General features: G+C 40.5%; 1 protein-coding gene across 1 annotated transcript in view; it reads left to right on the top strand.

Moving 5' to 3' along the window:
- The window catches only part of LOC128699942 (type-2 ice-structuring protein-like), a 62,009-nt gene extending 56,888 nt beyond the window's left edge, over positions 1-5,121 (top strand). Inside the window, exon 4 of the mRNA XM_053792786.2 lies at positions 4,461-5,121. Coding sequence (XP_053648761.2) covers positions 4,461-4,690 — 230 coding nt within the window. The 3' untranslated portion in view covers positions 4,691-5,121. The remainder of the gene's footprint in view (positions 1-4,460) is intronic.
- Positions 5,122-14,410: the final 9,289 nt, after the last annotated feature.

Genomic DNA, 14,410 nt, shown 5'->3' with positions numbered 1-14,410 from the left:
CTGGATCCTGCTTGTACCTGTGTCTGGATGCTCAAACGTGCAGACACAACATCAGGATAACTCGTTGAGAGACGGATGCTTCTTGTGTAGGGTGATGAAGTGAAGGTGACTTCATACCTCTCCTTCCTCTCTCCAGGGTAAACACAACGCTGATCCCACCGCTGCCACCAATATAAAGGGCTTGTTTGGTAGCTGTAGAGCGGGTAGTTAAATGATATACTTCTTCGGAGGCTTCTTAGTTTATTGTTAAGTAGTGGTGGGTTACACAGGCTTGTGTGTTTGTGCCCATGGCCCGGGCAGGGCCATGCCCGCGAGAGAGAGCTGGGAGTACTTGTGTCTTGATGCCAGGCCGCTGTGTGAGTGAGAGCGAGGCAAGTCTGGGCATACTGAAGTGGCAAGGCCTATAGATGGCAGCACCTGAGTGGCGCGAAATATGAACTAAGCTGGCAGACAGCATGGGCTGTCTGTGCAGACAGTACAGGCTGTCTACACTGTGTGGTTGCTGTCTACCAACCTACTACCTAGTTAATATATATACTATATATATAAATATAAATATAAATATATATATATATATATATATATATATATATATATATTATATATATATATATATATTATATATGTATATTATATATATATTTACCTGGAGTTTACCTGGAGAGAGTTCCGGGGCTCAACGCCCCCGCGGCCCGGTCTGTGACCAGGCCTCCTGGTGGATAAGAGCCTGATCAACCATGCTGTTATTGCTGGCTGCATGCAATCCAACGTACGAGCCACTGCCCAGCTGGTCAGGTACCGACTTTAGGTGCTTGTCTAGTGCCAGCTTGAAGACTGCCAGGGGTCTATTGGTAATCCCCCTCATGTATGCTGGGAGGCAGTTGAACAGTCTCGGGCCCCTGACACTTATTGTATTGTCTCTTAACGTGCTAGTGACACCCCTGCTTTTCATTGGGGGGATGTTGCATCGTCTGCCAAGTCTTTTGCTTTCGTTGTGAGTGATTTTCGTGTGCAAGTTCGGTACTAGTCCGTCTAGGATTTTCCAGGTGTATATAATCATGTATCTCTCCCGCCTGCGTTCCAGGGAATACAGGTTCAGGAACTTTAAGCGCTCCCAGTAATTGAGGTGTTTTATCTCCGTTATGCGCGCCGTGAAGGTTCTGTGTACATTTTCTAGGTCAGCAATTTCACCTGCCTTGAAAGGTGCTGTTAGTGTGCAGCAATATTCCAGCCTAGATAGAACAAGTGACCTGAAGAGTGTCATCATGGGCTTGGCATCCCTAGTTTTGAAGGTTCTCATTATCCATCCTGTCATTTTTCTAGCAGCTGCAATTTATATAATGTTATGGTCCTTGAAGTTGAGATCCTCCGACAAACAAGTGATTTTAAATAATTTTCCAAACTGCGCCAGGGCAGAACTCGACCTTATGAACTTTGTACCGCCTCCAGAGACAAAACAATACACGCATCACCTTACCACTAAGCCACTGATCCTACAAGAACCAAGCACACAAGATAAGATTTCGTTCGGATTTTTAACCCCAGAGGGTTAGCCACCCAGGATAACCCAAGAAAGTCAGTGCGTCATCGAGGACTGTCTAACTTATTTCCATTGTGGTCCTTAATCTTGTCCCCCAGGATGCGACCCACACCAGTCGACTAACACCCAGGTACCTATTTGCTGCTAGGTGAACAGGACAACAGGTGTAAGGAAACGTGTCGAATGTTTCCACCCGCCGGGAATCGAACCCGGGCCCTCCGTGTGTGAAGCGGGAGCTTTAGCCACCAGGCCACCGGGCCACCTAGCACGTAGCTATGTGATCGCCTTGGCCCGAGGACACTCGTGGCAGTGGTATCTCAAGGATTAATTTCAGCCTCGTCCTGTTTGAATACCCGCCTCAACTTGCTTCGTAATTTCATTGCTATATAGATTGCTTGTTGAGGCGGGTATTCAAACAGGACGAGGCTGAAATTAATCCTTGAGATACCACTGCCACGAGTGTCCTCGGGCCAAGGCGATCACATAGCTACGTGCTAGGTGGCCCGGTGGCCTGGTGGCTAAAGCTCCCGCTTCACACACGGAGGGCCCGGGTTCGATTCCCGGCGGGTGGAAACATTCGACACGTTTCCTTACACCTGTTGTCCTGTTCACCTAGCAGCAAATAGGTACCTGGGTGTTAGTCGACTGGTGTGGGTCGCATCCTGGGGGATAAGATTAAGGACCACAATGGAAATAAGTTAGACAGTCCTCGATGACGCACTGACTTTCTTGGGTTATCCTGGGTGGCTAACCCTCCGGGGTTAAAAATCCGAACGAAATCTTATCTTACCACTGCCACGAGTGTCCTCGGGCCAAGGCGATCACATAGCTACGTGCTGTGTGCTTGGTTCTTGTAGGATCAGTGGCGTAGTGGTAAGATGATGCGTGTATTTTGTCTCTTGAGGGGCCGACCAGGCAATTTTCCGCGCGCTCTCAAAAAAATTTTTAAAAAATATGGAAATTGAGTTATATATACAGAAAAATAGCTTAACTCTTTGGCAACACAATGGTACCAGAATCAATGATCTACGACGTTTCTACAATAAATTATTGGCTTAGCGCTTCTTTTTGATTATAATAATAATACAAGAAATTATAGTCATTTATATCAGATAAGGTGACGGTGATATGGGTAGTGCGTCTGCTCACAGCACATATATTTTTTTGTAATTTTTTCCTTGATTTTTATCTCTTTTTCTTGCATTATTCTTCCTAATATAATATTTGACTATTTGGCATCATAGAAGAGTAGGCGGAGCTTATCCGTAGAGTGCCAGCCAATCAGGAACCATCTAGGAACACTTGCAGTATTCCCGCTCCAGAAAGAGCCACGAGAACTCACTTCATTATTACGCTTATATAAGCTAATAATGGAGGAGGGGTGTTAATGTTCCAATTTAAAAACTGTAGTGTAAAGCATCCTTCTGGCAAGACAGTGATGGAGTGAATGATGGTGAAAGTTTTTGTTTTTCGGGCCACCCTGCCTTGGTGGGAATCGGCCAGTGTGTTAAAAAATAAAAGCTTATATATCAACTCTACGGCTTATTTATCTATCAGAATTGATCTAATATGATATAATAAACACTATAAATAACATACAAACATCTTATATAATCTAGACTGAATAAAATAAGCCATGATATGGAGAGAGACCATCGGGAATATTTCGATATAAATGAGTTACTCCTCATGTCGTCTTTGAGTAAGAGAAAACGGTATTTTGAAGAGGATAACTGCACTAGAACATCAGTTTACTAAGAAATACACCGAAATAAACGCTATTTTCGCGAATTTTTATTTCTTATTTTTTCTAGACGGGGGGCCGGCCGGTGCTCCAGGCCAATATCTCGGAAGTAACTTATTCACTTATTTCGCTAAGGTACGCCTTCATTATTATTGTTGTTATTATTATTATTAAAGATTTGCCGGTATTCTCCCGGCCCGGGCCTTTTCCAAGAGGTGGCCCGGCCTTGGCTCCCTCGTTAGGGAGTGTCTGAGACCTAAGTCTCCCATGGGAGGAGGCACAAGTACCTCCTTATCTTTGGGACCAACTGTCCCCAGGCCTAGCCACAAGCTAGGCCTCTCTGGTCTGCCATCCCCACCCCAAGGGGGCAAATGGGAATGACAGTCTTATGAGCTAAAGGCTCGGGCTCAGGCACCTACCCTACCCTAGAAGGGTTAGGCATGGTATCGATGCCTTTATTACTTAATTAAATGGAATAATATTCACAGAAATTGTAAAATAATGATTTCTTTAATTTCTGATGGTACATTTTTGGAAATATTCCAATTTATGTGGGAGTAAAGGGCAGAGTTTTTACAACATTCCAAGAACTAACAAACTTTATTTTTTTGTGAAATAAAGATAAGATATTTAGAGGAAACTAAACCATGAGGAGTTCGTACAAGCATTGTTGTCTCGGCACCAAGTGTCCAAACAACCTTACGTCGTCCCATATAGGATCACCTTCCTGCCAAAGGGCATTTTCAGTAAATCAGTCCTTTTTCAGTCTTTTCTCAGTTGTTGTTTGAGGTATCTTATTGATAAATATTTAGAGTAACTAGAGAAAACACTTCGTCTTGTGTACCAAAACTGAAGGAAATTGGACGGTAAACAAAAAAGCAACATATAATTGACGTGACGACCCCTTGAGGCGGTACAAGGTTTGTAAGATCGAGTCCTGACGTGCCGCAGTTTTGTAAATGATATATATTTATATATATATATATATATATATATATATATATATATATATATATATATATATATATATATATATATATATATATATATATATATATATATATATATATTGTTTGTAAATAGTGTATATGAATGTTTGTACAAAGCATTTCTTGTTTAAATATAATTAACTAATATTATTTCTTTCCTCTGATCCATGTGACGCTGAGAAAACAGGTTATATAAAAGCCATTTTGGGAGGCAAGAACAACACCCCAGGAACCTCTGAGTGGACCTGGATGGACGGAAGACCAATCAATTCAAGTCTCTGGGCGTTTGGTGAACCCAACGACTATAGTGGAACAGAGATCTGTGTTGACATTGATACTAACATGCATCTGATGCTGAACGATGATTCCTGTTTGAAAATACAGCGATTTGTCTGTCAATATTACTCTCCTAAATAAGACGGAGAGAATCAGACGGAGGTGGAGACAGCTGCTCACCTGCTGATACTCTTTTAAATAATTCGGAAAAAACAGACAGACAGGGAGGTGGAGACAGCTGCTCACTTGCTGACGCTTCCTTTCCAAATAGTAAATCCCACATAATTTCGCCAAATTGAATAATCCTTAAATAATTCTCTCCGAATATGTTCATTACAAACATTGTAAAACATTTGGTAAAATGGACAGTTTTTTATATTATGATTTTGTAGTTATTTAGGTAAAGTTAGACCTACAGTAAAGCACTTTCTGTTTGAATATATACATTATAAAAAAAATTATCTTTATTCAAGCTAAAATAATTTTAAATACATTATGTTAGTTATACCTTCATTATAACTGTATTCTCGCTGCAGAAATAAAAATGCAAAAAAAAAAAAACAGATTTTTTTTAACTAAATTACAAAGTACTCGTAGAAAAATATTGCAAAATGTTAAAATTCTCGTGAGGAAGCGCTAAATACTTAGGGGCGTCACATAAACGCAGAGAAAATGAAAGGTGTTAGCAACTCCCTCGTTAGTAACTCCTTTGTTGGCAACTCCCTTGTTAGCAACTCCCTTGTTAGCAACTCCCTTGTTACCTCCCTTGATAGCAACGCCCTTGTTAGCACCTCCCTTGTTAGCACCCTTGTTTGAAACTCCCTTGTTAGCAACTCCCTTGTTAGATACTCCCTTTTTAGCACCTCCCTTGTTAGCAACTTCCTTGTTAGCAAACTATTGTTAGCAACTACCTTGTTAGCAACTACCTTGTTAGCAACTACCTTGTTAGCAACTACCTTGTTAGCAACTACCTTATTAGCAACTACCTTGTTAGCAACTACCTTGTTAGCAACTACCTTGTTAGCAACTACCTTGTTAGCAACTACCTTATTAGCAACTACCTTGTTAGCAACTACCTTGTTAGCAACTACCTTATTAGCAACTACCTTGTTAGCAACTTCCTTGTTAGCAAACTATTGTTAGCAACTACCTTGTTAGCAACTACCTTGTTAGCAACTACCTTATTAGCAACTACCTTGTTAGCAACTACCTTGTTAGCAACTACCTTGTTAGCAACTACCTTGTTAGCAACTACCTTATTAGCAACTACCTTGTTAGCAACTACCTTGTTAGCAACTATCTTGTTAGCAACTACCTTGTTAGCAACTACCTTGTTAGCAACTACCTTGTTAGCAACTACCTTATTAGCAACTACCTTGTTAGCAACTTCCTTGTTAGCAAACTATTGTTAGCAACTACCTTGTTAGCAACTACCTTGTTAGCAACCATCTTGTTATCAACTCCCTTGTTAGCAACTCCCTTGTTAGCACCCTTGTTAGCAACCATCTTGTTATCAACTCCCTTGTTAGCACCCTTGTTAGCAACTTCCTTGTTAGCAACTACCTTGTTATCAACTACCTTGTTAGCAACTCCCTTGTTACCAACTACCTTGTTAGCAACTCCCTTGTTAGCAACTCCCTTGTTAGCAACTCTTGTAAGCAACTCCCTTGTTAGCAACTTCCTTGTTAGCAACTCCCTTGTTAGCAACTCTTGTAAGCAACTCCCTTGTTAGCAACTTCCTTGCTGGCAACTCCCTTGTTAGCAACTCTTGTAAGCAATTCCCTTGTTAGCAACTTCCTTGCTGGCAACTCCTTTGTTAGCAACTGAACATTGGTGATGCTTTTCAAAATAGCTTGGTATCATCACTTTACATACCACCAGTATGTAAACTGACACTGACGTTTGAGTGGTAGGGGTCCTTACTAGTTTTATGCAATGGGGCCCCAAAGCTTATAATCGAGTCATGCGAAAAGGTATGTAATAATGTCCATTTTCTTATGAAAATACGGAATTAATTTGTACATTAGTAGGAGACGGCAAGCATGTTAAAAATTACCTGTGTGTCTTTAATATCACTGTCAAAACAACAGTATGTTATGCATCGAAAATTCAAATAAAATTTATTTTGTTAAAAGCTGATCTGTCTTACCTACAGAAAACATCTGACTGATTTTGATCTCAACTTGCCTTTCCTGGAAGGAATTGCGAATATCGAAATTTTTCTTCTTAATTAAGTAATAATTTCCAAGTTTCACAATCCATTTGCTTAAACATTTCAACGCTGATAACATGATACCACAACTTTTAAGAGCGAATGGAAGTTGCTGGCTTAGCTTCATAGCAGCTGTATTTAATGGAAGGTTTTAATTAAATATATCATGCATGTTTTCTCATTCGCGCTGATATTTAAGTGCATTAACATAGACCACACTGTGCACTACTCCATTAAGTTTTAAAGGGGTGGACCGGTACGCTAGTGGAAGGCCTCGGTCAGATGACCATAACCCCAAGTGGCGGGTCATCAGTTGACTAACACCCGCTCAGGAAAAACTTGTCCAGTGTCTTGAGAAACCGTACCTTGCCTAACCTAACGTAACCTAACGTAACTTAACGTAACCTAATGTAACCTAACCTAACCTAACTTAACCTAACCTAACCTAACCTAACCTAAGCTAACCTAACCTAAGCTGACTTAATGTAACCTAACCTAACCTAACCTAACCTAACCTTACATAACATAACGTAACGTAACGTAACCTAACGTAAACTAATGTAACCTAACCTAACCTAACTTAACCTAACCTAACCTAACCTAACTTAACCTAACCTAACCTAACTTAAGCTAACCTAACCTAAGCTGACTTAATGTAACCTAACCTAATCTCACCTGACCTAACCTAACCTAACCTAACATAATATAACCTAATCTAACCTAACCAAACCTAACCTTACCTAACCTAACCTAACCTAACCTAATCTAACGTAACATAACCTAACCAAACCTAACCTAACATAACCTACGTAATCTAACGTAACCTAACCTAAACTAACCTAACCTAAACTAACCTAACCTAACCTAAACTAACCTAACCTAACCTAACCTAACCTATCCTAACCTAACCTAACCTAACCTAACCTAACCTAACCTAACCTAACCTATCCTAGCCTAACACAACGTAACCTAACGTAACCTAACCTAACCTAACATAACGTAACCTAACCTAACGTAACTTAACCTAACGTAACCTAACCTAACGTAACCTAACCTAACCTAATCTAAACTAGCTTAACCTAACCTAACCTAACCTAACCTATCCTATCCTAATCTAACCTAACCTAACCTAACCTAACCTAACCTAACCTAACCTAACCTTACCTAACCTAACCTATCCTAACCTAACGTAACCTATCCTAACCTAACGTAACTTAGCCTAACGTAACCTAATGTAACCTAACTTAACCTAACCTAACCTTACCTAACGTAACCTAACGTAACCTAACGTAACCTAATGCAACCTCACCTAACCTAACCTAACCTTACCTAACGTAACGTAATGTAACGTAACGTAACCTAACCTAACCTAACCTAACCTAACCTAACCTAACCTAACCTAACCTAACCTAACGTAACCTAACGTAACCTAACCTATCCTAACCTAACCTAACGAAACCTAATGTAACCTAACCTATCGTAACCTAACGTAAAGTAACGTAACCTAACCTAACCTAACCTAACTTAACCTAACCTAACCTAACCTAACCTAACGTAACCTAACCTAACGTAACCTAACGTAACCTAACCTAACCTATCCTAACCTAACCTAACCTAACTTAACCTAACCTAACCTAACCTAGCCTAACCTAACCTGACGTAACCTAACCTAACCTAACCTAACGTAATCTAACCTAACCTAACCAAACCTAATCTAACCTGATATAACCTAACCTAACCTAACCTAACCTAACCTAACCTAACGTAATCTAACCTAATCTAACCAAACCTAATCTTACCTGATATAACCTAACCTAACCTAACCTAACCTAACCTAACCTAACCTAACCTAACCTAACCTAACCTAACCTAACCTAACCTGACGTAACGTAACGTAACCTAACCTAACCTAACCTAACCTAAGGTAACCTAACGTAACCTAACCTATCCTAACATAACCTAACGAAACCTAATGTAACCTAACCTATCGTAACCTAACGTAAAGTAACGTAACCTAACCTAACCTAACCTAACTTAACCTAACCTAACCTAACCTAACCTAACCTAACCCATCCTAACCTAACCTAACGTAACCTAATGTAACCTAACCTAACGTAACCTAACCTAACGTAACCTAACCTAACGTAACCTAACCTAACGTAACCTAACCTATCCTAACCTAACGTAACCTAACCTATCCTAACCTAACCTAACCTAACTTAACCTAACCTAACCTAACCTAACCTAACCTGACGTAACCTAACCTAACCTAACCTAACGTAATCTAACCTAACCTAACCAAACCTAATCCAACCTGATATAACCTAACCTAACCTAACCTAACCTAACCTAACGTAATCTAACCTAACCTAACCAAACCTAATCTAACCTGATATAACCTAACCTAACCTAACCTAACCTAACCTAACCTAACCTGACGTAACCTAACCTAACCTAACCTAACCTAACTTAACCTGACGTAACCTAACCTAACCTAACCTAACGTAATCTAACCTAACCTAACCAAACCTAATCTAACCTGACGTAACCTAACCTAACCTAACCTAACCTGACGTAACCTAACCTGACGTAACTTAACCTGACGTAACTTAACCTGACGTAACTTAACCTGACGTAACTTAACCTGACGTAACTTAACCTGACGTAACTTAACCTGACGTAACTTAACCTGACGTAACTTAACCTAACCTAACCTAACCTAACCTAACCTAACCTAACCTAACCTGACGTAACCTAACCTGACGTAACCTAACCTAACCTAACCTAACCTGACATAACCTAACCTGACGTAACCTAACCTGACGTAACCTAACCTGACGCAACCTAACCTGACGTAACCTAACCTGACGTAACCTAACCTGACGTAACCTAACCTGACGTAACCTAACCTGACGTAACCTAACCTAACCTAACTTAACCTGTCAGTGACCACAATAGATCAAATTTATAAAATCATCTACAAATCAATGAGACAAGGACAGGAATAAATATACCGATAATCAAGCTAAGCAAATAGACACTTTTGCAAAGTTTTGAATATAATATGAAAGTCACGTTTCACTCCTGACGAGCGAAACGTAGCCTGTGTAAAATATTCAAAACCATATTTGTTAAGTGTAAATCAAAGGATTATTGATAATTAAGATAAAAAGCAACAGTAATAATGATAACATTTGTACTGCCAGACTTGGAGAAACTTGGCGACCAATACGATGTGAAAATATAAAAAAAATATACTGACCTTTAATACCAATCAATTTGGAGGAAGACAAGACAAGTAACATAATTTTTACAATGTATAATGATCACGTAGAATAATAATCCATTAGTTTCAGCTCGTTAACAATTATGTAATGTAATATGACATATAATATAGCATATAATATAGCATATAAAATATCAATTTATTCTATGCTTGTTGACGCAGGTGAAGAAAATTCTGTAATACGTCAAGTTGACGTTCAGTCAACACCATAATTATCGCAGTAATGTTCGACCTCAAATAATGTGTTTCAGGCCGTCGGGTTGACTCTTACCACCGCAGTACTCACGTACACATACATACATACATACATACATACATACATACATACATACATACATACATACATACATACACACACACACACACACACACACACACACACACACACACACACACACACACACACGCATATACAGAGTGGACACAACAACAATAGGGACACAGGAAGCTAAGGACCCAGATGAGTCAAAGGGACGTTAGGAATTATTTCCTCAGTCTTAAAGTTGTGAGGAAGTGGAATAGCCTAGGAAGTGATGCAATGGAGGCGGGAACCGTACATAGCATTAAGATAAGGTATGATAAAGCTCATGGAGCAGGGAGAGAGAGGGCCTAGTAGCACTCATTGAAGAGGCGGGGCCAGGAGCTGAGTATCGACCTCTGCAACCACGATCAGATGAGTACACACACACACACACACACACACTGTTACACCCTTTTCTTCCATTGTAAGTAGACAGTTTCTAATTGTTATTATCACAATGGTATACTTTTACATGTTATTTTTGCCATTTCACTTAATATTATATTCAGGAGTAATTCCATTATTAGCTAAAATGGATTTACTCGACTTTATAATATTATCTGGCAGTATATTATTTAGCTTTGTACATAGGTAGGTTATTTAATTAGTCCAAACTGCTGGTGCGACCTGGCCAAGCACTAGTAGGTGTAAATAAATGGTATAAAATACTGACACAATGGAAACATAAACACATATGCAGTTTAATGTGATCCTTTGTTGACAACGTTTCGCCCACACAGTGGGCTTTTTCAAGTCACAAACAGATCTACCTTGGGTGGAAGGTACTGGAGTATTTATAGTCAGGTTCAGAATGTTGAGGTCAGGTGGAGAATGCTACATCCGATGATCTACCGGGTGGGGTTATAGAGTCTTGGGTAGCTTGGCATGGGTATTGGACAAGTTGTGAGTAGATGTTCTGCAGTGTTCTATATTCTTATGTGGTATAGCGATGAAGAAGTTTCTTGGCAAGTGGTTCAGCTATGTTATAGAAGCCATTGTTCTGATTGAAATAAGCGATTATTCCAGGATTCTTCGGTATTGAGTGTTGTCTTCTGTGGCGATAAGCCTTGAGTTTCTGTAGTTAATTAAATGGTTGTGTGAATTGCGATGTTGTACACAGGCATTCCTTGTATCGTCAGTTCTGCTTGCGTATTGGTGTTCTGAAATACGTGTTTGGAGGTCTCTTGATGTTTCGCCCAGGTATAATTTGTTGGTCATTACAAGGGATTATGTATACCCCTGCAGAGGATGGAAACTTGTCCTGTCTACTACTGGTGATGTCCTTGATGGTCGTGGTTATGGAGGTAGATACTTGGAATGATGTATTGGAAAAGATGTTGGAAACATGTTTGGCAATGGAGTTGGTGGGGAGGACTATGTATCTCTTCTCGGCAGTGTCTTCTCTGGGTGTGTTGAAGATGTTAATGCCCTCGTCTGCAGTCTCTGATAAAGTGACGAGGATAGCGGAGTTTAGAAAATACTTGTTCAATTATAGTGCATTCTTCCTCAAGGAACTCATTGCTGCAGATTCTGAGTGCGCGCAGGAAGAAGCCTATAATTACACCACGTTTGGTTTTGGTGTCGTGGTGAGAGTAGAAGTGGAGAAGATCGTTTTTGTTGGTTGGTTTTCGATAGACTTTAAAACGAAGTTCATGGTCAGTTTTGCAGAGAAGAACATCAAGGAAAGGAAGAGTGTTGTCGACTTCTCTTCAAGTGTGAACTGGATTGAGGGCTCGACCTGGTTGAGCCTGTCTTGGAGAGTTTGAACGTTGAAGCGCCTGGGAGTTATGAGGAGAATGTCGTCAACATAACGGAGCCAGGTGACATTCGAAGGAATAATGGTGGAGAAACTTTCGGCTTCTAGATGTTCCATGTATAAGTTCGCCAGGACGGCACTGAGTGGCGAGCCCATGGGTAGACCAAAAGTCTGATAAATTAGACACATGTAGACCAAAAGTCTGTTGAAAGAGGTGATTTTCGAAAGAGAAACACGTATAGCCGACACATAGTTCAAAGAGGTCGATGAAATCGCTGGCTGGAATAGGAAAATCAAGTGAATCGTCAATTTTTCTGCGCAGGAGATCGATGGCTTGTGTAGTAGGTACTTTGAATAGGGAAGTTACGTCAAGGCTGGGAAGTTTCTTGTTCCTGATGATGTTGCGAATGCGATTGAGAAGATCACCCGAGTGTTTGAGATATGCTGGACTGATGGCGCCCAAGAGTTTGGAGAGGTGTTTTGCGAGAATTCCTGAGAGTTGGTGGGGAGCACTGCCTATTCCCGAAGATATGGGCCTCAATGGGATACCAGGCTTGTGAGTTTTTGGTAGGTTGGGGTTGCTGGGTATGGTGTGCAGAAGTTTCTTCCCTTGTTCTGAGTTCCTTAGAATGCGGCGAGTCCTTTGAAGAAAAATTTTAGTAAAGTTGTCCACTTGGTTAGTTGTGAGGGGTTTGTAGGTATCTGGGTCATTAAGTAGATTGAGCATTTTGTTCCTGTAGTCATCAGTGTTCATGATAACAACACCACCTCCTTTATCAGCGGTGGTGACCCTGATGGTCGTGTCTTCTGCTAAACCTTTAAGTGCAATGATGTAACGTCGAGGTATGACTGGGGAGCTGCATGTAGAGATACATAGTCCTCCCCACCAACTCCATTGCCAAACATGTTTCCAACATCTTTTCCAATACATCATTCCAAGTATCTACCTCCACAACCACGACCATCAAGGACATCACCAGTAGTAGACAGGAAAAGCTTCCATCCTCTGCAGGGGTATACATAATCCCTTGTAATGACTGCAACAAATTATACGTGGGCGAAACATCAAGAGACCTCCAAACACGTATTTCAGAGCACCAATACGCAAGCAGGACTGACGATACAAGGAATGCCTGTGTGCAACATCGCAATTCACACAACCATTTAATTAACTACAGAAACTCAAGACTTATCGACACAGAAGACAACACTCAATACCGAAGAATCCTGGAATCATCGCTTATCTCTATAACCAACAATTTCAACCAAAACAATGGCTTCTATAACACAGCTGAACCACTTGCCAAGAAACTTCTTCATAACTATCCCACATAAGAATATAGAACACTGCAGAAGGTCTACTCACAACTTGTCCAATACCCCTGCCAAGCTACCCAAGACTCTATAACCCTACCCGGTAGATCATCGAATGCAGCATTCTCCACCTGACCTCAACATTCTGAACCTGACTATAAATACTCCCGTGCCTTCCTCCCAAGGTAGATCTGTTTGTGACTTGAAAAAGCCCACTGTGTGGGCGAAACGTTGTCAATAAAGGATCACATTAAACTGCATATGTGTTTATGTTTCCACCAGTAGGTGTTTTGAGTTGCTCAACCCCTGCTTCAGTTCATACCTTCCTCTGGACCAGGAAGGGTCTAGGGAAGTATCCACCTCTAAACCACCATTCGCCTTCCTAGAAAATACCAGGAATTTTCGGAAACTCATTGCTAAGACTTATCTCGGTTGGAGAAGGCTGTTGAGAAACTCTTCAAGAAAGTGAAACCAAGTGATCAAGCTTCTGTGTTGTAAGAGGGCTTATTGCAGAGTGAACCCTATGTAAGAGCTCTATCAATGCGGTGTTGGAGTTTTTAAACAACGCCTGTACATATACTGATATTTCCTGTCTCACTCAGAGCCATTTGTAAATACTTAACGAAGTACTCTGATGTTTTAATGAGGAGTAGAATAAGTGTTCTACTCATAGTGCAAAATATGAGAAAGTGGATTTAAGTGGTTATTATGGTTATTAATAAATTAAACAGAAACCAAGAAAATTCGTTTTCCTCTACTAGTGAAGACCCCTAGACGTGCTAAGTTTGTTAGTTTGTTACGAAAAGCACACACACACTCACACACTTAGCAAACCTCAGAACAGCATTCCGACATCTTAATAAGGAATCGTTCAGAACCCTGTACACTGTGTACGTTAGGTCCATATTGGAGTATGTGGCACCAGTTTGGAACCCACACTTAGCCAAGCACGTAAAGAAACTAGAGAAAGTGCAAAGGTTTGCAACAAGACT

This window comes from Cherax quadricarinatus, chromosome 20 (genome assembly GCF_038502225.1).
Source record: "Cherax quadricarinatus isolate ZL_2023a chromosome 20, ASM3850222v1, whole genome shotgun sequence".
In the NCBI taxonomy this organism is placed as follows: domain Eukaryota; kingdom Metazoa; phylum Arthropoda; class Malacostraca; order Decapoda; family Parastacidae; genus Cherax; species Cherax quadricarinatus.
Note: the sequence above shows the minus strand (reverse complement) of the source record. Positions and strands in the feature narration are given on the sequence as shown.